Raw genomic sequence first — 27,008 nt, 5'->3', positions numbered from 1 at the left:
CAATAAACATTATACCACAAACACAGTCAATAGAGTTTAACCATTCACAAGTTTGCATGTAATTATAATATTGAGATAGCGGTAAATGGTTCAACTGGTGTTTGTTAAATCATACAAATTAAAAAATAAATACAAAAATTGGTGTGACAACCTTTGCCTTCCAAACAGCACCAATTCTCCAAGGTACACCTGGACACAGTTTTTCTAGATTGTCGGCAGATCAGTTGTTCCAAACTACTTGGAGAGCTTGCCACAGTTCCTCTATATATTTAGTCTGTCTCTTCATGTAATCCCAGACTGACTCAATGATGTGAAATCTAAAATGTATGTTTCCTAATACACTAAAAGCAGAATATATAAAATACCCATCGTAAGACAAATGTTTTTGAGAAAAATATATTGCATCTACTTTTGCACATTAACCATGTATATGAGCATTTATGTATGTAACCGGAGCCAGCTGGTACATGCTTTGCAGTGTGCATAAACCTCATTACCCTTGTGTCAACAAACGCACTAGCGACTCTCACGAGATATTGTAGCCTTTAGTCTCTTTGTTATGAGCTTCGCCTTTCATGGCGAAGATTTCGGTTCGAATCCCGGGCGGAGCGGGTTGAATTGGATCGATTACATATATTAAGTTAAGTATATACTGTTTATATGTTGACATGGGCATTTTTGCATGGGTGTCCATTTAACTCTCATTTAAAAGCAGTTAGGCTATCTAGCCTATTTAAAAGAAAATAATATGTTATATTCTCACTACCCAATTACAATGCCCTAAACCCAAAGTTTAGTGAATATAAAGTTTATGACCAAGACCATTATGTCCTGATTATTCAATTATATCAACTATTGATTATTAAACATGGCGATTGCGCAGCGGGCGCATTCTCGGGAAAGCCCTTCACCTCCACCTGATGGCAGCATCATGCAGCCCCTTCACGCGGGTGCGTGGGAGTTCCCCGCTTCGCCATGTCGCGGTGGTGCAACGCGCTTAAAGGATCTCCCGAGTAGAGCTCTCTCTCTCTCTCTCTCTCTCTCTCTCTCTCTCTCTCTCTCTCTCTCTCTCTCTCTCTCTCTCTCTCTCTCTCCTGTTTCTACCACCCCCACCCCATCAGCTCCATCCTCCCCCTCACGACAGTCAAGAGTCTCAGCAGCAGCATCCTCTACCCTCTCTAGGCAGCAGCATTAGCATCATCCCAGCGCTGGCGGTGAGACACATCCGAGTGATGCCACTGCACCAACCGCATCTCGCCACAGCGAAAACACACCGAGAATAAAGCGCTTCTTCTGCGAGGAGGGAGAAACACATTCGCCTGGAGACCTCCGCTGCCCATGAAGATGTCTAACGCCGACATGGTCTTGAACTCCACCGATCGGATAGTGAAATGTAGGTGTAGATTGTTTGTTTTGTTTGTCTCCTTGCTGAAAGGCTTTATTTGGTGATCGACAGATATCGTGGCGTTATTTATTTACTAATCGTTAATGTTGTCTGCACATACAGTATAGCTAATTAGTGACAACTTCGTATTGATCACATTTTAAGTGCTCATAATCACAGAGAACTAACTGGTTTTTAGGTTCTGTTCATAATGGAGCTTCAATCGTGCTTGGTCGGGTGATTTTGGTCTTAACTGAGTTCAGGCGCAGGCAGACGGAGGTGCGTATGCGTTAAAGGTAGATCCACTGGAGGCGGTGATGCAGCAGGATTTAGGTGGCATCACGCAGCCCTTCCTGTATTCTTCAGAGACAATCCAGATCGAAGCAATAAGGTTATCCTGTAATATTTACCTCTCAGTGATCGGGTTGCTTTCCCGAGGGAAACCTCCAGTCTGAAAGAAGCCTCAATCATTTGAGCTGGAAACTGTTACGCCACCGTTGCATCCGATGGATTTGCTCACATTTAGTGGTCACAGAGCCTACATTAATATTCACACGTATTCATAAGAACATAAACGCCGAGTTCTCAGAGCTTGAATGTTTTCATCTGGAATGCAAAACAATATTGATGGTCTTTTTATGTAAATTAGACATTGCACAGGACTACGTCTTTGAATTCATAAATTTTTGTTCTGAAAATAATAATATCTATACGAACAGCGTTGTGTTTATAAGCAGGCCAAATATATTTTAAAATGAGCTTGTAACTGTATTGTTTGGTATTGTTTTATATGGGTTGATAGCCTTTATCTGTGAGCTCTGGCCCTCTGATAAAAGCTATAATGGTCAGATTTTGGTTTTCACCTTTAATTAATTCTCTCTACAACTCCTCTCTGGGCTGATATGTCTCTCTCTCTCTCTGATATGTCTCATCCAGTGGTGCAAGCGTAATTATTTTGTGATTGTAATAGATATACTTGTAGATTTGATGACCATTCTGAATGGCAAAAATCTTGTGGGCTGTACTTTCATCTTATCTCTTATTTGCACTGCACTGTCATGACATTTGCATTACTATTGCATGAATTTTACTCTGTAGTTTCAATATGTAGTATTAGCACTTAAAGGAATAGTTCACTCAAAAATGAAAATTCTCTCATATTAATTTACCCTGATGCCATCCCAGATGTGTTTGTCTGTCTTTCTTCAGCAGAACACAAATTAAGATTTTTAGAAACATTTTGAAACTCTGTAGGTTCTTATAATGTAGTAAATGTGTGCCAACTGGCTATTTAATGGTCCAAATGCATATTAAGCAGCAGAAAAGTAATCCACATGACTCCAGTCGATCAATTTGTGTCTTCTTAAGCAAACAATATGTTGGCGTAAGAAACAAAATAATTAAAAAGTTTTATCTTTAAATTGTTGCTTCCGCCCAGTGCTGTATTGCTGTTTGAAATGAACAAACTCTTGTCTGATGTTCGTTCCTCTGTTGTGTACAAAGCGCGTGCTTCTGACTTCTCGAGTGAACATGCCGCTTACGTCACTGATGCGTCGACTGCTAGCAGGAAGTGATTTTTTAAAGTTAATAAAGCTTTAATTATCTATTTGTTTCTAACACCAACCTATCAGTTTGCTTCAGAAGACATTTATTAATCATCTGGAGTCATGTGGATTACTTTTATGCTGCCTAAATATGCATTTGGACTGTCATAGCCAACAGCCTTTTGGCACTCATTTACTTATATTATACTTATATTATTATAAGGACCCTACAGAGCTTCAACATTTTTCTAAAAATCGTAATTTGTGTTCTGCTGAAGAAAGACAGTCATACACATCTGGGATGTCATCAGGGTAAGTAAAATCATGAGAGAATTGTATTTCTGAGTGAACTACTCCTATAAAACACTACTTGTCTTAATATAGTTCACCCAAATTGAAAATTCTGTTATAATTTACTAACCCTCATGATGTTCCAAACTCATATGACTTTCTCTATTATATGAAACACAAATGGAGATGTTAGGCAGAATGTTTGGTCACTGTTCTTTTTCATTGAATGGAAAAAAAGATAAATAAAAGTCAACGAGGACTGAGGCTATCATTCTCCTAAAATACATTTTTGTGTTCCAATGAAGAAAGTCATGTTGGTTTGGAACAACATGAGGTTCGTAAATGATGACAGACTTTTAATTTATGCCAGAACTATCCCTTTAAGGCCTTACTACATAATCACACATATCAGGTTGAAGATAACCTCACATGTTATTCATGCCATGTTGACCTGGATTCCTTTATATGCTTATCATTTTCGGCAGAACCTTTGGTTTGGCTCAGTGTATCAGCATTTGAATGGAGCTAATTCTTTTCACAATGGCCATAACTCAGAGTTTGATGTAAGTCATCTGTCCTCTCTAAAAGTGAAGGTCATATTAGTCACTGCCACACATAATGAGTGATCGTGGTGACCCCCATCCATGCACCGGCTACCTCATATTCCCCCAGTCAAACTCCCAGTAGCTTGCTGTAGATCACCAACATGTCATTCTGTGAAACACCTCACTCGCAGCTCACCCCTGTACTTAGCAGTCTGTCTCCTCTCCCCCCATGTATCTAAGAGGGCTCTTATCATCAACAAAATGCTTTAATAAATAACAACATCTAAAATCCCATTGATGAGGTTAGGTGAGCATTCATATTTAGCAGCGTGCAGCACCAAACACAGGGAACAAACAAAGAATTTGTCTCTGTATAGAACCCATTGCAGCAAAGTAGGATTTCATAAAATAGTGCATGGTGAGTCATTTATAGAGTTTCATTTACTAAGTGTTTGTAGAGTTAGGCCTTTCATTCCTGCACTGACAAAATGGACTTTAACGTGCTTTCCATTTAGTGTTATACTTTTGGTATGCTCGCCTGTTCTCATGGGAGCTGCACTGTGGATCATTCGTTGTATGCTAAATTATTATATTTCACTCTCAGTGCTAACACTTACAGGCTCGTTTCCAGTTTATGAATCTGTCTAAATGTTCCTCCTTGTGCAGTATGAAACTTGGCATTCTAACATTTGATAAAAACAAACTATGGGGCAAATTTACTGTACATTCTGGAAAACATTTACAGATTTGGCTGGGGAAAAAAGGTTATACATACAGAGCATTCATTTTTTTATATTTAGGTGTACACTGAGAGTGTGGCTGTATGATGTAGCTAAACATTTTAGCTTAATATTTTCACCATTTTCATGACATTTGATATACAGTACTATACATTATAGATCAAATATCTCTTGTTGGCAAGTAGGGCAGGGCATTAAAATGATATTTATTGTAAGAAAAAAAATCTATATTGAATATAAACTTTTGAGCAACTTTCTATATTTAGCCGATCTACATCTAGATGATCGGATCAAGTACAGCTAGCGGCAACCTAGCTACCTAGCTTCCTCGCCCTGCTGTCGTGGAAACAGCAATGAGGCTCAGTAGCCACTAGCTAGTTGTGTACTGAACAAAACAGCACTAACAATGCAACTTACAGCTTTCGACTGAACACAACAGCAACTCCGACATCAACACCATTTCTGTTTATTTTTGTACTATTTATGCAAATGTTTTTCCATGATCCATGACAGGCAAGAAAATATTTCTTCTTCTTCTTATTATTATTATTATTATTATTATGTTTATATGCGGTTGGCAATCCAGCTTATGGTGCATTACTGCCACCTACTGAGCTGGAGTGTGGACCATCACAAAGAAGTCTTTCAGTGGAATCAAATGACCTCATGAAGCAGGGGCGTAGCAAGGGTGGCCTGGGTCCACCCAAATTAGACCCAGGCCCACCCAGAATATGAGATATTATTCTATGACTTCAAATATATATTTATAAAAAGTGTACAAATGTATAAATTCACATTTCTGAGAGTGTGAAAGAACTGTTGAATGTGCCACTTCTCTGTTGTTAACCAAAATTTGGTTAAACAACATTTGGGCATAAACTTGCCCATCCATTTTTATCCAATCTACTGGTTATGCCTTTGTCATGAAGATGGTGAAATTTCATCAAAAAGAGGTCACAATTTATGTAGGATTAAATCCAAAACAGAGTATATTTTAAAGGTAGCTTATACCCTCTGGAATTTACTTGTAAACAAACAAGTTATGTTTAAACTAATTCCTGAGGATAACAAACATGAATGAAATGCAGTTCCTCCCCCATTAATGGTATAAAATGGGTATTGTGATAAATATCGATATCGAACTGTAACAAAGTTCCACGTAAGACATTAAACAAACACTTTTCAGTGTATAACAAAAAGGGGTGCTTTTCAGCCAGCAACATATGAACATAAAGACACACACACACAGACAGACAGACAGGCTTCGTGCATCTCTCTCTCTCTCTCTCTCTCTCTGGCGCCCCCGGCTCCTCCTTATGTCTTTCTCCCGCTGACTGGGGCAACTCAGCGCCAGACGTGAACCCTCATGTCTGGTCACATACCCTCAATGCCCGATTCAGACCGGAGAACCAACCAGGTCTGACCTACTCCCCCCACTCCTTCATGGAGGGGAGGAGTTGACCCATCATCCGTTTCCGCCACCGGCTGGTCTTCCCCGCCTCATGGGAACCTGAGTAGGATGAGAGGAGAGAGAGAGAGAGAGAGAGAGAGAGAGAGGAAAAAGAAAACACTTCGGTTCGCCGACCCCCGATCATGCAGTCATGGTCCTCGGCCAGATGCACTGCCTCCTGCCGGACGGCAGTGGGTTCCTCCACCTCTAGGTCGGACGGCAGAGGCGAGGACTCCATGACAACGCATCCTTCCTCCTTCCTGGGTCATGTAACAAGGTTCATTCTTAATGTGGAAGGAGGAAGCAAAATAAATGTACTAACAAATGAATCGAAATAAAATCCAAGGACTCAATTAGGGGCAATTGTTTGTTGACACAACAACAAACCTTCAGCCTACTGTTCTGATTGTGAAGATTCAGAGTGTGATAAGTGAAGTGAATGCTTACAGAGACACTATTTATTTATTTGGGTGTGAAGAAAGACAGTGTTCTTCAAAGACTGAAACCTGTCAATCAGAGACTAGCTCTACATCTGTAAAGCAGAGAGTAGGAGGGCAAAGTGTTGCTTCAGCAGAGCCCTGTGAATGCTGGTGGGAGTCTAGCTGTCAGTAGATGATACTAGCCCACTCGCTGTTCTGGGCTGCCTGTTTGCCAGGCTTAGCACGGCCTACTTTAATGAGTCCAATTCTAGGACATTAACTGTGTTAGTTCTGTTGGGGCTTGGAAAGCCACATGGGGCTCTAGAGGTATTGTCAGGATATAATCGGGACACTCATAAAGGTTAGTCACCAAGCTGTGTTATGTTCCGATTACGACATCATATGAAGATACATTTTGTAACATTGCTGTTGTAACAAGCTGTGCTGTTGTTTATTAGGCTGCTTTCACTGCATGGCCAATGTATGTGGACACCCCACTTCTGGTTAATGGATTTGGCTATTCCAGTGGTTTAAGAAAGACAAATCTTAATGCTTCCGAATGCAATGACATTCTAGACAATTTTGTGATTGCAATTTGTGGCAACCGTTTTGCAAGGGACCATTTTCTGTTCCAGCATAATGCCCCTGTGCACAAAGCTAGGTCCTTAAAGAAATTATTTACTGAGTTTGGTATTTGAGATGACGCTTGTCAGTAACTCGGCAAAACGGGGTCGATATCAGGGTACCGGAGCATTTGCTAGCAAGTTGTCAACCTCCCATGTGAACATGTTGGAGACAATTAACTCCAGACTGTTGTGCTTTGTAACAAATGCTAGACCAGGCTGAGCTCATTTGTTTACCTTCAACAGAACTAATTGTTTTAATTAAATGGAAGTGAATGATACAGAATATACCCCCATCAGAGTGGAAATGCTCTCTGGCCCCAATCAGGTGCTCTGTCATTTATGTTTCAGTTTCATTGGTTAATCCAAATATCTAATTTCCCATTTTCAACATCAACACAGTTAAATGTCTTACTAATCTTGTATTTTCCCTTTGAATTAGTGAGATCCCTTGGGCTATTGTTTGAATGATCAATTTACTCAAATGTGAACATAATCTGGTAGCTAGAGGATGAAGTCCATTCAAGCCCAGTTGTATGAAACAAGTACACTGGAGTAAAGGCTAAGGTGGAGTAATTAATAACATGATTAAGAGAGAGTAAGCTGGATTCTCAGGATTGCCTAATATGTGAATGCAAGCTTTATATATTAGTGTGTGTGAATTATTTAAGCTTTGGTTTGCAGCAGTGTTTCAGTTCACATGACTCTCTTACATAACAACACTTCCCTGAGGTCTACTGATGAGATGGAAAAGAGGAGGGAGATGAGTGAGTGGAGAAGAAACAATGAAAGGGAGGATGAAGACAGATGAAGGATGAAGTCTTAGAGACAGAATGATGGAAAAGGTGAGGGGTGGGTGTGAAATGGGGAGTTTAGTGTGCAAAGGCTAGAGCCATGTAGGAAATAAAAATGTTTCCATGGAGAAAGGTGGACAAAGGATCTCAAGGACAGCAAAAGAGAATATGAAGAATGACGTGGAGGGAAAGTGACAGATGAGAGCCAAAGCTGACAGGCAGGGAAAGATGGGAAGGCATGATAGTGAGGGGTAGAGAAATAAGAAGATAGAAAGGAAAGAGAGAAACACGCATGAGAACAACTCTTGTACATTGCACATGGATGAATTCTGGAGCTGTCTCATCATCTGCTTGTTGTGTTGCATAGAAGTCCTGCATGAAATCATGTGGCCTTCAAATGGAGTCTGAAGTAAAGTAATAACAAATTACATGTACATGAATTTATGATGCAAGTAGCTAGAGACATTCCTACAAGCATCATTAAGTCATATTTACATCTATTTACTGTAATTTCAATAAAATTTGGCAAACACTTTTAGTTCCACACCCTTTTATTTCTCTATTGTCCTAAAGCACACCTCCAAGCAATCTTCTATTAGCTTTTCGTGGATGGCCTGTGAATATGTGACTGCTGAGAACACTACGAGTCTGTGCATGTTTTGGGGACCACTTCTCAACAGAAGTGCTCATGTGTATTTTTTTGTTCCAAAAATGACAGAGACTGGACAAAAGACGGCATCAGAAGTGCTAGTCAAAATGTTCAAAGCAAATCCTAGTTGATCCTGCTCAAGTTGATGTTGTAGACACTGTGGAGGCCGTTTTGTAATCCAATTTCTTTCTTCAGTTATTAATAATGTCCTGTCAACATGCTCATTTCACTCTGTTCTTTAAACAGGTTCTTCAGTTCCATGTCACTTCTGAAATATCTAAAATTGTACATTCATTAAAGCGCTGCTGTGCATTGTTAGTGGCTTGTTGTTTGCTGATGACTGACATGTTTTTAGTCTGCGATACAATGTATATTTGGACAAAAAAAGTTTTGACCAGTGTCATTGTCAGTATCAATGAATAATCATAGGCTTTTTTACAAAACCTAGCTGCCAACATAGGCAGCATTTCATTGTCTTAGTATTATTATGCTACTACTGTACCTTTTAAAATACCTTCTTTTGGTACCTTCTAAGATACCTTCTTAAGCAGCGTCTTTATCGCTTGATGTCGCTGTAGTCTCTGTACTGTAAGGTCTCCAGTGGGTTTCGTTATAAGTAGACTGCACGTCTGGCCATGTTTTTTGAAAATATTATCACAGATGAGATGTAATTTTGGTAAAACTAAGATTCATCTCTAATTTGAAAATGAATTTGTTTTCTTGTCCCTAAAATGCATATTCTGCAGGGAAGAGTTTTTTATATGAACTGAAGCAGTGCTCATTGCATTGTATCATTAATAAAAGTTGAACAAACTATCAATGTATGAATCAAACTCACTCAGACTGTCACCAGTTTCTTTCCCACGCTTCATTATTTATTATATCCATGTGCGTGGTTACAAATGATCATATAGAATGGTATAATCGCTCACAAAACTATCACAACGCTGCTTCATCTTGTCTACATTCGACTCCATTATCTCAAAGGAGACTGAGTGACATGAGCTCCAATGACACAGTCTTTTGCATGAAGTTAAACTTTTCTCAACTTTTCCCATCCTCAAAATGAGATTTGAGGATGGGTCAAATCCTCAAATCTCAAAACACATCCTCCCCTTGAGAGCCACTGAACTATGCACAGTAAACCAGGATTCATTTAATCCATGAATGAAAGTGTCCAATAACAGGGCAGTTACTGAGATTAAACGAATAGTATTCAGCTGGTCATGTGATGCTAACATGGCTGCCCCCACGAGGCTCCCCTGCCCCATTCAGAATAAAAGAGCTTTTATAAGGTTACTAATATGACTGAACTCTTCATCTCACATGAGTGATAATGATTTCAAACATTTGTTACTTTTCATTTTTTAGAAGTAAAACTTTTTAAATTAAGAAAGAAATTACAGTGCACCTTTAAGGGGTTTGTTGTAACTGGCTGTAGGGCCGTCAACTATTGTAACATTAACAGAAATTAGTGATGACAGCTCACAGCTCAATACAAGCAAATGTGGGGTTTTGGATGATTTTGGCAAGATTACAGAGGCATAATGATGTTATGAAAATCATCATCAACATATAGATTCATCTTTGCAAATCAACATGAATAATTGTCATGTTTATGTCAGTTACGGCCCTGGTGCTTTTCGCCTGAGATGGGAAAATATGATTTCTTGAAAGTTCAGCTGTACTTTTTCAAATTAACTGATAAAAAAAAAAATCTTAGAATGACAAAGTCCTTATTGGTATTGTTTGCTCGTACTTCCCTATTGCAAGAATAACGTTTTTAAGGTACACATTGCTTTTTGCATGTGAATGCATTTAAATGATGGTGGGTTAGCGAGTCAGGTAAATAGTTGTGCATATGTTACTTGCAGTGACAAATTGGCATGTATTTGATGCATCAGCTCTGGTAGTATTAGCGAGTTTGTGTGTTATTTTGGCTTATGGCTCGAGGAAGCTCTTGTGTTAGGGGATAGTTCACACAAAAATGAAAATGTTTTCCTCATTTTCTCACCCTCAAGCCATCCCAGATGTGGATGATTTTACTTTTCTGCAGAACACAAACAAAGATTTTTAGAAGAATGTTTCAGCTCTGTAGGTCCTTACAATGCAAGTGAATGGTGACCAGAACTCTGAAGCTCCAAAAAGCATGTAAGGCCAGTATAAAAGCAATCCATATGACTCCAGTGGTTTGATCCATATCTTCAGAAGTGATCCAATCGATCCACTTGATTCCATATATATATATATATATAAGCGATCATCCCACAAAAACATAACTACATTGCTTTCCCGATCCACCCCGGTCCGAGTGACGTATCAATCTCCCCCCACTGCTGCACTTAAAGACATCCATTACCTGTTTGATATTGTGACGCATGGCCGAATTCACAGATAAATTATCATTATGTCAAAAAGACCGAAGCCCTCTGGTGCCCAGGGAAGAAAAATAAAGAAGAGGAAGAAAAACGGGATAAAGATAGAGGTAATGAATGTGATGTATCTGTTTATCTATGTTGCATTATGCATAAGTTAGCAGTTAGTTCGACGATCGATGCTAGTAACGTTTGCTAATTTGAAATAGCTTATCATGACAGTTAGTTGAACTTGTGCACTATTTTATGGTATTTTTATTTGAATTGGCTAAATTAGTAATGTGTAGTTAGTAGGACATTGCTACCATCTAACTGTTACTGGAAAACAAACACTTTCAAAATTAATTTTTTGAAAATGTAACTACTGTATGTATGCTAGAGAAGTGCTCAATACAGTTTTGTGCATGAATACCAGATGTAATTATTCTTGCTGTTTGTGTGTTTAATTGTAGTATTTAGTATTTGATTTGAATTCATAATTGATTTAATAAATGCATAAAAAGAGCACATATGTGCGTTATAGCTCGCAACCACATCACAAATCGAGAATCCATAATATCTTTCTTTATATTTAAAACATTTTCAGACCTTTTTTTCCTCATAAAATTGAATTGGTGTTATCTTTTGAACTCTTGGCATGAAAACAAACATGAGGTTTCAAATGATATATAGTTTGTCAATATTACGTTAAATTTGTAGTGCTCCTCAACTTCCCCAACATGTCCAAAGAAGAGTTGGTAGAGCACTGTCAGACCCTGAGCACAGCTTTAAGTCATGATGGACAGCCAGATATTGATGGCAGGGAACTTGTATTGGAAATGCAAAACTTTCCACATCTGCCATCAAAAAACATGACAAACATTGAGCTCCTGACTTTCCTGCACAAGAAGAAGCTGACGGAAATTTACCCCAATATGTGGGTCGCTCTGAGAATCTCTGCCACTCTACCTGTTACCGTCGCTGCTGCTGAAAGGAGCTTCTCTAAGCTCAAACTGATTAAAAACTACCTGAGATCTACAATGGCTCAAGAACGTCTCAGTGGACTTTCAGTCATTAGCATAAATCATGTGGTCTCCCAACAGCTGTCTTATGATGATATCATAGATGACTTTGCTGCTAGAAAGGCAAGGAGAGTAAGGCTGTAGAACATTTGCTACATTTTGCATTCCAGTTTGTGTATAGTTATTTATTTTTTTGTGTATCTTTTGTTTCTGTATTTTTTTCCCATAATAATCTTATAATATAAATTTATTTATATTATATTTATAATTTAGTTGTGTGTGTGTGTGTGTGTGTGTGTGTGTGTGTGTGTGTGTGTGTGTGTGTTTCCAAAATATTTTCAAAATAAAGAAAAACAAGACAAAGCTGCGCAGTTTGTTTCTTTGTGAGTGTATGAACACAATGATCAGTGGTGGAATTGTCTGTGATTCCAGGGGCACCAGGTGAAATCTTGCCTAGGGCAGCAAATTGGCCAGGGCCGGCCCTGCATAATGGAATCACCCTATAGCTCTGTTCAAAACACTTGGTGAACTACCTGCATAGACAGCATTTTAAGACATAAAGCTGTTCCAAAAGGTAGGTAGCACAATTATATATAAGATATACAGCCTCACATATATCCATCAAGACAAAGGCAATACCATTATGCACTGTGAAAAAATAAATCCAAGGTATCAGATGCAGTCGAAAGATCTGTCAACTCTAAATACAAAAATGTAAGTTTAAGTTTAGCTCAATCGACAGCATTTTTGGCCTAATGTTGATTACCACAAATATTAATACTAACTCGTTCCACCTTTTCTTTAAAAAGCAAAAGCAAAAATCAAGATTACAATGAGCGAGGTTATGGGGCACTTACAATGAAAGTGAATTTTTGAACATTAAAATACTTCAAAAGTAGAGCCAAAAGACAAAGGATATGCATGTAAACATGATTTTAGTGTGATAAAATTACTAACTAACCTTTTCTGTGTAAAGTTATAGCCAATTTTACAACTTCATTACCATGATGATGTAATGTAAACAAACCCTAAAACGACTTTACAATTACAATTTAAACAACTTTACAGTTCAAATAATACACAAGTTTTAACAGAAGAATTAAAGCAAGTGCTTTTAAAAAATTATAATATTTACATTTTGGTGTTTAAACCCCTCCAAAAATTGCCCACATTCACTTTCAATGTCCCCGTTAACTTGCATTGTAAGTGCCTCACAGTAATCTCGATTTTTGCTTTTTTAAAGAAAAGGAGGAATGAGCAAAATTTATTTGCGTGGTAATCAACATTATGACACAAATGCTGTCGACTGAGCTTAACTTGTATTGAACCCGAAAAAAATTCAGTACTAAAACGCATTGATAAAAATACTTAAATCTTATTCAAAATTGTCTATTTAATCAAATATTTATGAGTGCTATTCATTTAGATGCTTTCTACAGAGTATTGTGTCATTAGCTTAGCAACATGCTAACTTTATGCTACTGATTAGAATCAATTGTGTGTTGAGTCTCTCATACATTTAACATGAAGAACACTATCTGTGTAACGTGCAGAGTTGCTGCCTATGTAGAGCACTACAAATTAGTTACTTTTGAGTTTCCATGATGGGTTGGATGCTGCTTTAGAAGGCATCTACCCATTTAGGCAATAAACAAAACGCATAACTCACTAGGTTTAGCAACAGACCTTAGGCTAAATCTTCAGATCATTTAGAAGAGGATAGAGCAAAAAGTGAACTGAGATTGCTTATTTTAGGATGATACGGAAGATATTGTGCATTTCAGCATAATTGGAGTTAGCTTAATTGGTATCTGACTCTTCTGTCTGCAATTTTGTCTCCTTGTTTAATTACTGTACATATTCCTGTATATGAGTCTCTAATTCTTTTCTCTGGGCAACGTATACCTGCATGTACTTTGTCTTTTTTATTTAAATGTAAGTACTGTATGTGTAAATTACACATCCCTTAGGTTCTTCTAATGAGAGCACACTGCTTGTCTCAGCCATTTTTTTGCTGAAGCGCATACCAGTTTTCTGTTTATTAGATTTAGAGTATATGCTGTTTTTTGTGTGTGGTTGTGGTGTCTACAGAGAAAGAGAGAGCTGCTGCAGACCTGTACATTTGAGATTTATTCCCAAATCACAGTGTTTACCGAGTCTGAACTGGCCATAATTCAGTATTCACTGGCTGTTGCTCGGCAACATAAAACACTCCAACATCTTGTGAAGTGAAGAGCCAAGCTGCTGTTTTCTACCTCACCCTTGAACAGCTTCTCTCTCTCTCTCTCTCTCTCTCTCTCTCTCTCTCTCTCTCTTCATTTGCTCTCCATTCCTCCTTACTGAGACTGTTGTTCGTCAGGCATTTCACACATTCTCAGCTTTCTCTGCTGTCTATTCCTATTAAGTGTCTTCTCACTAGGCCACACAATGTGCTCTGGAGCATCTCAATTTTGTTCATGTACACAAAGTATCTGTCTATCTCCTCATCTTTCTATCGCCGTAGCCCTAGAGAATTGGGAGAAGGCGAAGACTTAAGATAAATAGGGACGTTATGTTCTTGGGGGAGAAGAATTTTATTCAGATCATGAGTCTGCAATCTCTGTCTGTCTCTCACTCTCTGTCTTTCTCACTGTGCTGTGACGTCTTTTGGTGGACTCTCACACTGACTTTAGGAAGGTGCCAAACGATTTACTAAAAAGCTGTTACTGTTGCTTTATCGCAAGTCACCCAAATGTGCTTCTTTATCTGTAGGAAGCAATATCATAAGTGTATATCATAATATCATTTTTAATATTTTCGATGTATTTGTTGATAGCAATGAGACTAAATGAAGACCTATAATTAGCTTTTCAAGCAATAGTTCACCCCAAAATTCTCTCATTTACTCAGCCTCATGCCATCCCCGATGTGTATGACTTTCTTGCTTCTTCTGAACACAAAGATTTAGGGAACAATATCTAAGTGAAAAGTGACCAAAACTTTGAAACCCCAAAAAGCACATAAAGGCAGCATAAAAGTAATCCATAAAACTTCAGTTTTTTAATCCATGTCATTTGAAGAGGTCCAATCTGTTTAGGGTGATTCCTTTTTCCCTATAAATCATGTCATCAACAGTCTCCTTTGCGATCATGATTTAAAACACGATTACACTTTCTAGCACCATTTAGTGCTCTGTGCATGAGTCAAGCTCTGGGAAGTGAAATCAAACTTGAAATCATGACCGTCCTGTTCAAACAAATAAGGCAGGGCAAAGAAATGCATCTCCTCATCAACTTCAAACTCTTCAGACATGTTTTGTAAGATCTGTTCTCTGGTTAGTGTGAAGTTGTGTTCTGTTCTCTGTTGTTAACATTGCTGGTGGCCTGATTGAAGCGGTTTCTCGCTTGAACACCCCATCTCACGATTGGGGGCAGCATACATAACTGCTGCTCTCGTGCACTCTCATGAACATGCACAGAACAGCAACGGTTGTTGAGCATTTTCAATAAATAATAATACACTCGATTTTGGATTGTTTCTGACTAAAACTTATCATATGCCTTCAGAACAAGGCATGAGTCACATACAATAATTCATTAGACTTGTTTTATTGTACTTTTGCGTTATTTAAGAAGCTTGAAATAGTAGTCACCATAAAATGTCATTGTATATTTTCAAATATTTGTACCCTTTGTAGGGCTGGGCGATAAAACGATATCGATATATATCACGATAAAGAAAATCCATGATAAGCTTTTGAGGAATTTTCAATATTAACTGCGTGTCGCTAAAACACAAGCAGTTCGGCTTTCTCAGGCTGCGTTTCCACTGGGGCGGACGAAATTCGCTCAAAGGCGCTCTCAGCGCTAGCAGAGAGCTTGCTCTCAACACGCTCACAATGCGCCTGTGGTAACGTAGGGTCAGACTGGATGATCTTGCTAATGCTAGCTGCCTTGCTAACAATTAGGTTATGTCGGACACCAGATTGAGTCCATCCGCACCACAAGAATTCATGACAACGGTTGCGCCTGCTCATCGTCTCTAGTGAAGAGTGCGACAGAACAACAGTGATGTGGACAACAGCTCTGATCTTTCTGCGCTGTAATCTTGAATATTGTTCTCTAGCAACAAACATGCATAATTTCTGCCCTGTCCCGCTCCGCACGCGTTGCCTCTTTTCCCTTCATGTGTGTAGACATGAAGTGCCGCATGAATTAACGTGGTTTCAAAGCACCTTTTAGACCATAACATTTTTCCCTTCTAAATGTATCTTTATTAATCAGCATTTACGAGCCTTTAATAATAAACAAATCGAATAAACAAATCGATTTCTGTTCTAATTTTGTGAAAATTAATGGAATGGATAAGGAAAGACTAAAATTACTAGTTGGTAGATTAGTTTATCACTTTAATGAAAATATACAAATGTTTTTTTTACATTTTTAATAAACGTTTTCAAAATGTTCTATAGGGACAACCCTGAACCCACATTCAGCATCATTCCACAGTCACAAGGGCTTCTATGCCCTATACTTGGGTATCTGAATCTAAAGAAATATAAAAAATACTTCATTTTAATGTAAAAATATTCCAACAAATACTGGACTGATATTACTATGCTTCAGAACAAACAGATGATCTTTTAACATTCATTTTCAATTGATAAATGGTAAAATTGGTAAAAGCTCCCGCAGACCCCACTGCTTTGGCTGTCTCAGGACCCCCACGCAGTATTGTTGAGACTATTTTGACTGTTTAGAATTAATTTCTTCTTCTTTTCTTCCGTCAATTTTGAAATAAAAAAATAAAGTGCAAAGAGTAAATGTATATCGTGATAAATATCGATATCGAACAATATGAAAAAGATTATCGTGATAAGAATTTTGGCCATATCGCCCAGCCCTAACCCTTTGTGTTAAGAAAAAGGGGTAAAAGGTATATATGTTCTGGGATGTTCAACACAACGGTTGTTGAGCATTTTCAATCAATAATAATACATTCGATTTTGGATTGTTTCTGACTAAACCTTATCAGATGCCTTCAGAACAAGGCATGAGTCACATACAATAATTAATTAGACTTGTTCATTATACTTTTGCGTTATTTATGAAGCTTGAAGTGGTAGTCACCTTATAATGTCATTGTATTTTTTCAAATATTTGTACCCTTTGTGTTAAGAATATGGGCTAAAGGTATGTGCTCTGGGATGTGGGGGTTATACAATACAGGGGTAAGTAAACAATGACACATTTTTTTGTGAGCTATTCCTTTAATACTTTACTTGATACTTTTATAAATATGAAATAATACAAATAGTAAGCTGTAATTTGAACTAATACATGATTATTAGAAAACAAAAAAACATCTCCAAAAGAAAAATTAGCAAGCTGAGCATAGCTGTAAGGATTTCCTTAGTGACCAGAAGGGGTCGCTATGTTTGTTTATGGTTTACCTCTTGTCTTTCGGTTTTGTAGTTCTTTTCCTTGTCTTTGTTCATTAGTTCTTTTGTTCATTAGTCCCAGATGTTCCTTGTTTGCTCATTTGTCTCTGTGTATTTAATCCCTGTGTTTTCCTCTGTTCATTTTCAGTTCTTATCAATTCATGCCTGTAATGGTTTGTTCTGTTCTCGTTTTTGTTTTTTTTGTGTTTAATTTTATGAGTTTTAGTTAAAAGCCTGCACTTAGATCCAGTCCCTTTCATATTTTGTTTCTGCAAATGTTACAATAACAAAATTGTTTATAGAAAGTAGCTACACTAAAAGCTACATGGAAAATGTAGCTAGTGAACCCAAACATTTCTCATCAAATTCTTCCAATCCCAAAACCAAATTATTTGAGATACACTATACGCATAAATTTAATTATTTTTATCCTCTTATTGCATATGACATTTGTGTCTATTATTCATGCAATCTTGTGTGTAATTAGCCTGAATGAAACAACTGAGAACTGCCTTAACTTTCTCAAGCAATGATAGAGCAACCTCTGAGCAATCAAATTTATTTCTGGGTTTTTATGCTAAAGGCTGTGTAAAATTAGCAAACACTGTCTGCAGCTCTCATGTTTACATATACATGGAGATGAATGGGGATCCTGATCCACATAGAAATCGTATGCTGTAATTAATTTAAAGTGTGTTAGTTTTGCCAAATGTACAAAGGATCAGTGAGCACAAACAGGCAGAAATTTGTGTCAAGAGACTGAGCAAGTGCAAATGCACAGAAGTAACACAAGCACACCCACACACACTCTGGTCAAAGGGGCTGTTTCCTTACCGCTGCTAAAATCCCAATGCCAGGCCTGATCTCATTATCCCAGCTGCAGGAACATGAGATTTCTCTTTTTCCCCCCTCAAGTTAAACATGAATTATTTAGCTTTGTGTTGATCGCGTTGAGTCTCTGCCCCGAGGTTCCCTCCCCAGTTCCCCTACTGTATTTCTCTCTTTCTCTGTGTGTGTCTCTTTGAGTCATGTGCTGTATGTTTCTGCAAATCACTACTCAGCAATACAAAATTCATGGTTAAATCTAGATGGTGCAGAATTGCCATAATTTCCCTTGTCTCTGTATTTTGAAGTTCTTCTCTGAATGACAATGCCATCGGGTAGCCGATGGATGTTTAGAATTTCTTCTCAATGGTACTGTAACTGCACTCCGTAATTATTTCTCTACAGTGTGCGGCTAATCTGCGCTAGCACACGCGTAAATAATTCACCATGCCAATGTTTTGTTGAAGCTAAGTCCCACAATATCAGTGTACACTTTAGTGAGTCATAACGGAAGGAAATTGCCTTTGCCCCAATTTTTGTGCAGATATTGTTTTCTTCATCTAATTTCTAAATTGAATTTTTACTCAGCTGAGGATTATTCTTTTTCAATTATTCATTTGCCTGCTCTTTGGAAGCTTTAATAAGCAGCTGTTATTATGACTTATCAGTCAACTAAATTGTAGCAGTGCAGGCTTTGTTTTTGTGATAAAAGTCCAATTTTGTAGTGCTGACGTTTATATAAATGAACAAGCGATGGCATTAAAGCGGCATCCATACTCAAAGAAAAACTATTTGTAAGGAATTAAGCTGTCATAGGGGCATATATGTTCGGGTAGCCTATACGTGAACTTTTTTGCCAACACGTACTGTTGATAAATAAATTAGATGCTTGAAGCAAATGATAAAATGGCAATGTACTGGATATACAAAGTTAAACCCCTGTGAATAGCTGGTCTCCTAGCCTTACAAAGCTGATCCCAGAAAGCACACAATCATCTCTGAGATGTCTGTCGGGGGGTTGCCACCTCGTGCTGCCACCCGCAAGATGCCACCCTGGGCCCATGCCCATGGTTTTTAAGATGTTTAGCAGATATTCCATTGCGATGCTTTCCGGATTAAAAGATAAATAACAGATATCTCTTAAATGTATGTGTGCTATCAGGGAAAGATTTTGGGCATTTGTCTGCTAATTTGGTTGCAAGCTTAACACCAGCTTGGCTAGCTAGACCAGCTTAAATGGGGCGGCTGTGGCTCAGTTGGTAGAGCGGGTTGGCCATTAATCACAGGATTGGTGGTGCGAATCCTGGCCCACATGACTCCACATGCCGAAGTGTTCTTGGGCTAGACACTGAACCCCAAGTTGCTCCCAATGGCAAGCTAGTGCCTTGCATGGCAGCTCTGCCACCATTGGTGTATGAATGGGTGAATGAGTCAACAGTGTAAAGCGCTTTGAATACCATTAAGGTTAAAAAGGCACTATATAAGTGCAGACCATTTAAACCAGCTAAGACATACAAACTACCTTAAGTTTCAGATGTTTTGGTTTTAGCGGGAAAAGAAAATATTTACTAGAATGTTGAAATGGGACATTTGACAATACTTACTGTATGTCATAAGCAATGTACAAATGAGGATAATAAAACTTATCTGAGACTGATTCGTCAAAAGTAAATTAATCTCTGTTCTGATGTGTTCTTTCTGTTTTCTGCTTCCTTCAGCCGTTCCCTTCCCTCTGAGTCACCGGCTTACCATGAAAGAGGTGTTTGACTGTGAGGGGAAGCCAAGGGTGGATCTACTGAAAGCCCATCTCACTAAGGAGGGCAGAGTGGATGAGACTGTGGCCCTCCGAATCGTCAACGAAGGGGCCTCGATCTTACGCCAGGAGAAGACTATGCTGGACATAGAGGCACCTGTTACAGGTATTTCCTGGTACTTTTTTCTGTTAAGAGACCAGCATGGCTGTGTCCGAAAACGTAGGCAGCTGCCTTGATGCCATTGACTTTGCAGCACCTCGTAAGGACGCTGGTTTCGAACAGCCTTCGAAAAGGCATCCTAACATAATGTCTAATGATCTTTAACTATTTCTAGTGAGCTTCAGACGTGGCAAAGCAAATATTTAGAGACTGGAATGCTTATTTCTCTCTAGAAATGAAGTTTGAAAAACATTTAAAACAGGACAGTTCAAAACTAATTACTGCTTTCACCCATCAGAGGTCATGTTTATTCTTTCAACCAACCAGCATACACACAGGAGTTTTAGATATCAAAAGCAGCGAAGGTTAGATTTATGCTGCCTTCAAAAGTTGACCAGATGAAGGCATCTCAGTAGACAGGATGTTTTTGTAACTGGATTCAAATACAAATACTGGATTCAGACATGCCTTGATGCCTCTTTATATAGCTTTAGAAGGCAGCAATTTTCAGCTTTCAGACACAGCCTATATGTTGTGATTTGGATACTGATACCAGACTAATGTTTTTGCTGGTTTTCTTAATTTGTTGGGGTACATTTTACTTTACCTAGTGCACCTTTAAAGGGCTACTTCTCCAAAACATTTAAATTATGTCATCATTTACTCATTTACCCTCGTGTTGTTTCATAACCTGTATGACTTTATTTCTTCCGTGGAACACAAAAGGAGATGTTAGGCAGACTTTTGTACATAGAATAAAAGTGAGTGGTGACTGAGGCTTACATTCTCTCTAATATCTTCCTTAGAAAGAAAGTCAAATGGGTTTGAAACAACATGAGGATGAGTAAATAATGACAGAATTTTCATATTTGGGTAAACAATCTTTGAAGTTAGAACTGGAGACTAGAACCGTCTGCACATTATCATCTGTGTCAATATCATACAGTTTTTATCTGATGCTGTCTGCATGTGTTGACTGTATATCCTTGACAATCTCTTTTGATACAGTCAGCAAACAGGACCAAAGAGCAGAGACAGCATGAGTTTGAGAGACTAGAGAATGTGCACAATCCTGACCTCAAATACAAAAATAAACTCCAAAGCATCCGACTGGAAGATCAAAAATGAACAAGATTGACAAAAACAAAAGGCAGCAAAGCAAAAAACGCTCGAGGTGTTTCCGTATGAAGTTTGCCTGTGAAGGTAGCTGTCACTTTGAAGTTGCATCACTTGTATATTTGTGTGTGTGTGTGTGTGTGTTACTCATGTACATTAATTCCCTCTTTACCTGTCATTGTATTATTAATTGTGAGAAGTGAACCGATGGAAAATTATATTTATATAATCTATTTAATGCTGATTCGTGTCATTTTACTAATGTTAACATATTTTCCCCTATCCCAGCTTAAAGTACCAGTGAATTGGCTTAACAAAGGCAGTTTTCCTTCCTGTGTTAACATATTTCTTTTTTTAACAAGTTGGGGCATGAAAGATATAAGGCACTGTTTGCACCCTGGAATAAATAATGGTATATGCTATTTACACCCCAGTGCAAATAGTAGTAGATGTTATTTGCACCCCAACTCGGGTGCAAATAATGGTAGACACTAATAGCACCCAGATGCAAATAGTGTAAGATACTATTTGCACCCATATTTAAATACTAACATACAATATGCGCATCACTGCAGTGTGTTTATTGTGTTTATTTAGAGTCCCACAGACACACTACATTAACCTCTACCTCCTAATCCTAACCTTACCTTATAAAAATAACCTTGGTTTTACTAGAGTAACTATAGTTTCACCATGGTATTTTGTTGTATTTTTACTGTAACCACAATTTTTACCATATCAGGCTTCTGACTGCAACTAAAATTGTCAAAAATGATTGACTGTGACAATAATTTAAAATCTAGTCACCACTGGCGACAGTCGGGTGGTGTGCGTTCATATGCAGTTTCGTCAGATATAATCTTGTGAGTTATTGAATACATCTTTATAGTACACAACAGTGTGTCTCGTGCCGCTTTTCACCCGTTCTGTTGTGATGACGAGTTCACTGCACCGCACGCAACAACAAACCCAATGCGAGAGAGTCGTGAACAAATGACTCTTTTGAACCGGGTCTTTTTCATGAATCACCCGAAAGAATGGTTTGAACTCCTGAGCTCAGGTTAGCAGTTTGAATCAGTCACTTTCTCATTGTATCAGCCAGAGTGTCAGTGAGTTGAGTTCACAACTAGGAGCGCAGACATTTCAAAATAAGATTCTGTTTTTCGGGCTTCTTTGTAATGAATAGTCCTGCATTATGTACCACATTCATTGATGCTCACTACAATATGCATACTATACTTTATGTAAATATCTGTAATGTAGATTCTGAAGGGCAGTACTAAATAAAAAAAATAAATGTATATCTTATATTTGTATATATTATGAAAGGAGTGTGAACATTCATGAGACAATAGGGGAATCCAAACTTATCTCCTCAACTATAAATACTGTATATTAAATCTCAGATTAATGGGTTATTATCAGCAGTTTTCCTTTTCTTCAGGTTTCTATCTAGTTTCTGAACAGCAATCTAAATCGAGCCATTCTTTTATTTGGTGACTAAAAACAGATATTTGGCTCCTTAATGTTTCAGTTTAGAAGGCAATGTCTCCTAAGTCATTTTAGTCTGGAGCCCTGCATATTACAATTGTAAAACCAGGGTTAATTGCATAACAACTATGGTTCCCCTTCTGTCGCTCTCTCCACATTGTGTCGGAGAAGCGACACTAGGGGTCTCTCTTGAGCACCGAATATACCTCTGATCTATGAAAAAAGGCCAATGAGAAGTTGGCAGCTAGTATTTGCATACCCCATCCCCGGACATACGGGTACAAAGGCGAGTCAAATACTAGAGTTCATTCAGAAATCTTCTTTGGAGCCGATGGTTGTGCATGCTGTTCGCGTGAGATCACACCAGTTCCAGTATTCCTCTGATGCTCTGCATGCTGTTGGATTGATGGCACAATACAGCGGCGATTTCTCCTTCTTGCATGGCAGTGCAATTGCCCCTGGGTGCTTCGACAGTGCAGAAACCCAAACTCTAAGAGAGTTGTTTAAAAGAGTGATTTTCTCTAAAAGAGCAATACACAGCGGCGTTGAACGTCCTTTTCAGGACACGTCTTTTTAAAGACGTGTTTCTGCCTCTTGTGTAGTTTCTGGATGCGGCTGATTTCTCCCCACCTCCGACGGTCATAAAAGCTGCCTGGCATACCTGGGTTGCGATTACACGCAGGCAGTGTTTTTTTGAATGGTCTATGTATTCAGGGCGAGAACATAGCCATAACATCATTGCGTACCTCCCTGGCAGACATTTGTAGAGCAGTGGGTGGGGCGACACCCAACACCTTATGAGATACTAAATCTCAGGGTTGAGTCAGTTTCATCCGGTGTTTTCTCAGGTCCGAGCCAGTAGAACTCGGTAACACGCTGATGGGCTGCCCGGGTGAATCGCTTGCATATAGCGCCCTTTCCCTCGCTTGAGGTAAAACTGTGCGTTTTTTTTCCCAGGAGATTCCACTCAACTCGAATCCCTGGTCGATTCCTCCCTAGCCCTCATGGGTCCGCAGTTCGGCGGAGGAACTTGCCTACCTAATCCACTGCGGGTACTCAAATCTACCCTGTACTGGAATAGGTGCTCCACAGGGTGAGGACTCCTACGCGGACTCCCCCTGTGTGTATTTTCTGCGATACGGTCCCCTTACGAGCGGACCCGCGTTTTCCTTGGGTAAGTTTCGGCTGCCCACCGGTCGCTGTGTGTAGCAACTCCCCCCTCGCTGAGGCTGGATCTACCACCGCGCCACTTACACGTGTCGCCTAAAAACACATGTGATGTATTCACCACCTTACCTCCCCAGCTGGGTAGGGCTGGTCTCCACAGGGTCTTTTCCCCCTGAAAGAATAGGAAATTGGGTAAGACCCCCTTCCCTCAGTGCGTGTAAGGGCCTCTATGCGAGAAACATAGAGAGAAAAGAAGCCCAGCCAGCTTGGCCCATCCCCAGGTTGGCAAGCGTCGCCTTGTTCCCCTCTCAGGGTAACCAAAAGGATTCCGACCACTTTTGTGGGGCATTGGGGAACGGTACGTGAAGTCTGATACAGCTGGTCGTCTGGCACGTAAAAAAACACCTGCCCGCTCCTGTGTCAGACCACGTACACGGCTTAGCGCATGGCATGATTTAAATTGGACCCCTAGTGTCGCTTCTCCAACGACACAACGTGGAGAGAGCGACAGAAGGGGAACGTCTAGGTTATGAATGTAACCTCCGTTCCCTGATGGAGGGAACGAGACGTTGTGTCCTTCCCGGCCACGTCGCTGAGCCGAGCCACTGTAGTGGCCGGACCATTTCCGGCTCCTCAGAAAAATCCTGAATGAACTCGTACCCTTATGTCCGGGGGCGGGGTATGCAATTACTAGCTGCCAACTTCTCATTGGCCTTTTTTCATAGATCAGAGGTATATTCGGTGCTCAAGAGAGACCCCTAGTGTCGCTTCTCCGACACAACGTCTCGTTCCCTCCATCGGGGAACGAAGGTTACATTCGCAACCTAGACGTTTTTGATGAAAAAATGGTTACTACAATATTACTATACATGATGCAACCTACACACAAGCGATGCCAAGCCGCGGGAATGAGTGCGATTGACAGACTAAGATCCCTCATATCAAACCCTTCTCTGCACTCCTCAACATTCACTGTGACCAAATCACTGCGATTAAATCAATTTTTATATGAATTTTCATCTATTATTTTAAGTACTTAATTAAGAGTGGAAACAGAAAATCGGATGGGAAAAAGAGTGGGACAAACTGCTGATTCAAACCGCAGTTGCTAGGACATCACTAAACATTAACACCTTCTTTACATCGCACGCCACTGCAGTGACATTTATTGTCTGGTTTGTCGTATATTCCAGCCTATTCCATAGCCTATTCTACTTCTCAAGTCGAGTCAGTCAAGTCATTTTTTTGTATAGTGCTTCTCACAATACACATCATTTTAATGCAGTTTTGCAGAATATCACAATGTATAATATCTGTAATATCTTAAAGCCCGAAGTGAACATTTTCATTGAAAATCAGGCCATAATGTCTATAAGCTATTTACATGATTTGCTACTTGCCATCGCTTATTGTCAGAAGTAGGTGTATTAAGGGGAGGGACATTCTCATTCATGAGACCATTTAATTGGACAAAATGAGTAAGTGCAGTGTGTGTCATTAATATTTTTGGTCCTTAATCCCAGAAAGAGTGACGCTGTAATTTTTTAAATGCATATATCTGCAATATGCATGTGTCTGCATATATTTTATCAATGTTTAGAAGTACACTAACATATAAAAAGTTTTTAAAGCAAGCTATTTGTTGACACCATGGCACTTTCAAAATATTGATCTGTTTGTTAAGCATTTCAAACAGACAGACATAGCAACATTGGCTCAACCAATGATGTGAGTATTGGGTTTGACTATTTTATTTAGGAACATTGGCTCAACCAATGGTGTGAGTTTTGGGTTTGACTATTTTATTTGTCCTAACAAGGAAAATATGTTTGTCCAGTGTTAGGAAAATCTGTTTAAAACCAATCAGCTAGACTGAGATATTGGCTCAGAAATTAAAACTAGGGTAATGTACGCACAACACAAAAAATATCTTTGTCTTTTGGACAGCTGGTCTCTGAGAAATACATCTCTTCATATCTTATTGTGAACCATTATTTCTCCTTTATCAGTCTGTGTGGATAATCAATAGAGTTGAGTACTTGATACCTGCGTCCATCTGCGGAAGTGTGTCAGCACACCAACTGGCCATGATTTCCACTGTCTCATCTGCGTATTTGCAGCTTACTCCTGAAAGAAACTGGTCCTTGTGTAACCACACCAAAAAAACAAAACAAAAAATACACAGAGATAATGGCCATAGCTTAATTAGTTTTTCTTTGTAATGTGATTCTGCTCACTAAGACAGTACATCTCCTCCACTGTGCTAAAATAACAGCATTTCTAATGCTGGTTTAGCATCTACTAAGGTTTTTTGTGTTTGTTTAATAAGATTTTTAATGTGGGCCTAGGGTGTTGCTTTGAAGTTGCTGTTCAGATGAGCTGTAATATTGTATATAGCTGATATTAAAATCCCTGGTCCAAACTACCTGGTCCCATGCTACCATGGTCATGAGATACTATGTAGAGATAGACTGGTAAGTTTGACCCAAGATTTTTACCAATATTCACACTTTTCGACTCAGATGGTTATCGGTTTCTTAATATTGGTCTGCTAATAATGGTAAAATATTGTTCTAAATCTCTGTAAACATGCCACGTTGTCATTATTGACTTCATTGTAAAAAGTAATCAGTTTTACCTATATTTGTTTACTGATATTTACACTTTCCTACTCAATCGGTTATCGGTTTTGTATTATTGAGTCTGCTAATAATGGTAAAATCTTGTTCTAAATCTCTGTAAACATGCCACGTTGTCATTATTGACTTCATTGTAAAAAGTAACGAGTAACAAGTCAGTTATTGCACATTCTTAGCCATGTTTTGATATAGGCACAAAACATTTGAGTTCAACACAGTTCAGTCGCATTCTGCGCTGTCTGGTACAGTGCAGCTGTTAAAATCCATCAGTTGATCAGAGCGACCTACAGAGAGAGAGAGAGAGAGAGAGAGAGAGAGTGAGGCTTTCTGCTGAAAAACACACCTACACCTCTGAGTCATCCGCAGCTCAACTCAATCTCTTTCTCTCTCTCTCTCTAAATCTCTTCCCATCATCTAGTTCTGCTTGTACCACCCCAGCACTGCACAGTCACTGACACACATGAGCAGAAATACGAACAATTATCACCATTTAGAACTCTTACTTTGTGTGTGTGGGGGGGGTGTACTGCATTGTGTGATGCCTCTTCCTCGGCTCAGAATATTTGCCCAAAATTAGGCCAAGTGAAGTTTATGCTTGCTGATCGTCTATTATTAATATCAAA

General features: G+C 39.0%; 2 protein-coding genes across 2 annotated transcripts in view; one reads left to right on the top strand and one right to left on the bottom strand.

Moving 5' to 3' along the window:
• Positions 1 to 27,008, bottom strand: part of LOC127624720 (tetratricopeptide repeat protein 1-like) — a 472,844-nt gene that overhangs the window by 222,235 nt on the left and 223,601 nt on the right. The gene's annotated exons all lie outside the window — the stretch shown is intronic.
• LOC127624715 (protein phosphatase 3 catalytic subunit alpha-like) overlaps positions 1,150 to 27,008 on the top strand; it is a 70,460-nt gene continuing 44,601 nt past the window's right edge. The window contains exons 1-2 of the mRNA XM_052099568.1: positions 1,150 to 1,393; positions 19,778 to 19,978. Of these exons, the coding sequence (XP_051955528.1) occupies positions 1,339 to 1,393; positions 19,778 to 19,978 (256 nt within the window). The 5' untranslated portion in view covers positions 1,150 to 1,338. The remainder of the gene's footprint in view (positions 1,394 to 19,777; positions 19,979 to 27,008) is intronic.

Source organism: Xyrauchen texanus, chromosome 31 (genome assembly GCF_025860055.1).
Source record: "Xyrauchen texanus isolate HMW12.3.18 chromosome 31, RBS_HiC_50CHRs, whole genome shotgun sequence".
Taxonomy (NCBI): Eukaryota; Metazoa; Chordata; class Actinopteri; order Cypriniformes; family Catostomidae; genus Xyrauchen; species Xyrauchen texanus.
Note: the sequence above shows the minus strand (reverse complement) of the source record. Positions and strands in the feature narration are given on the sequence as shown.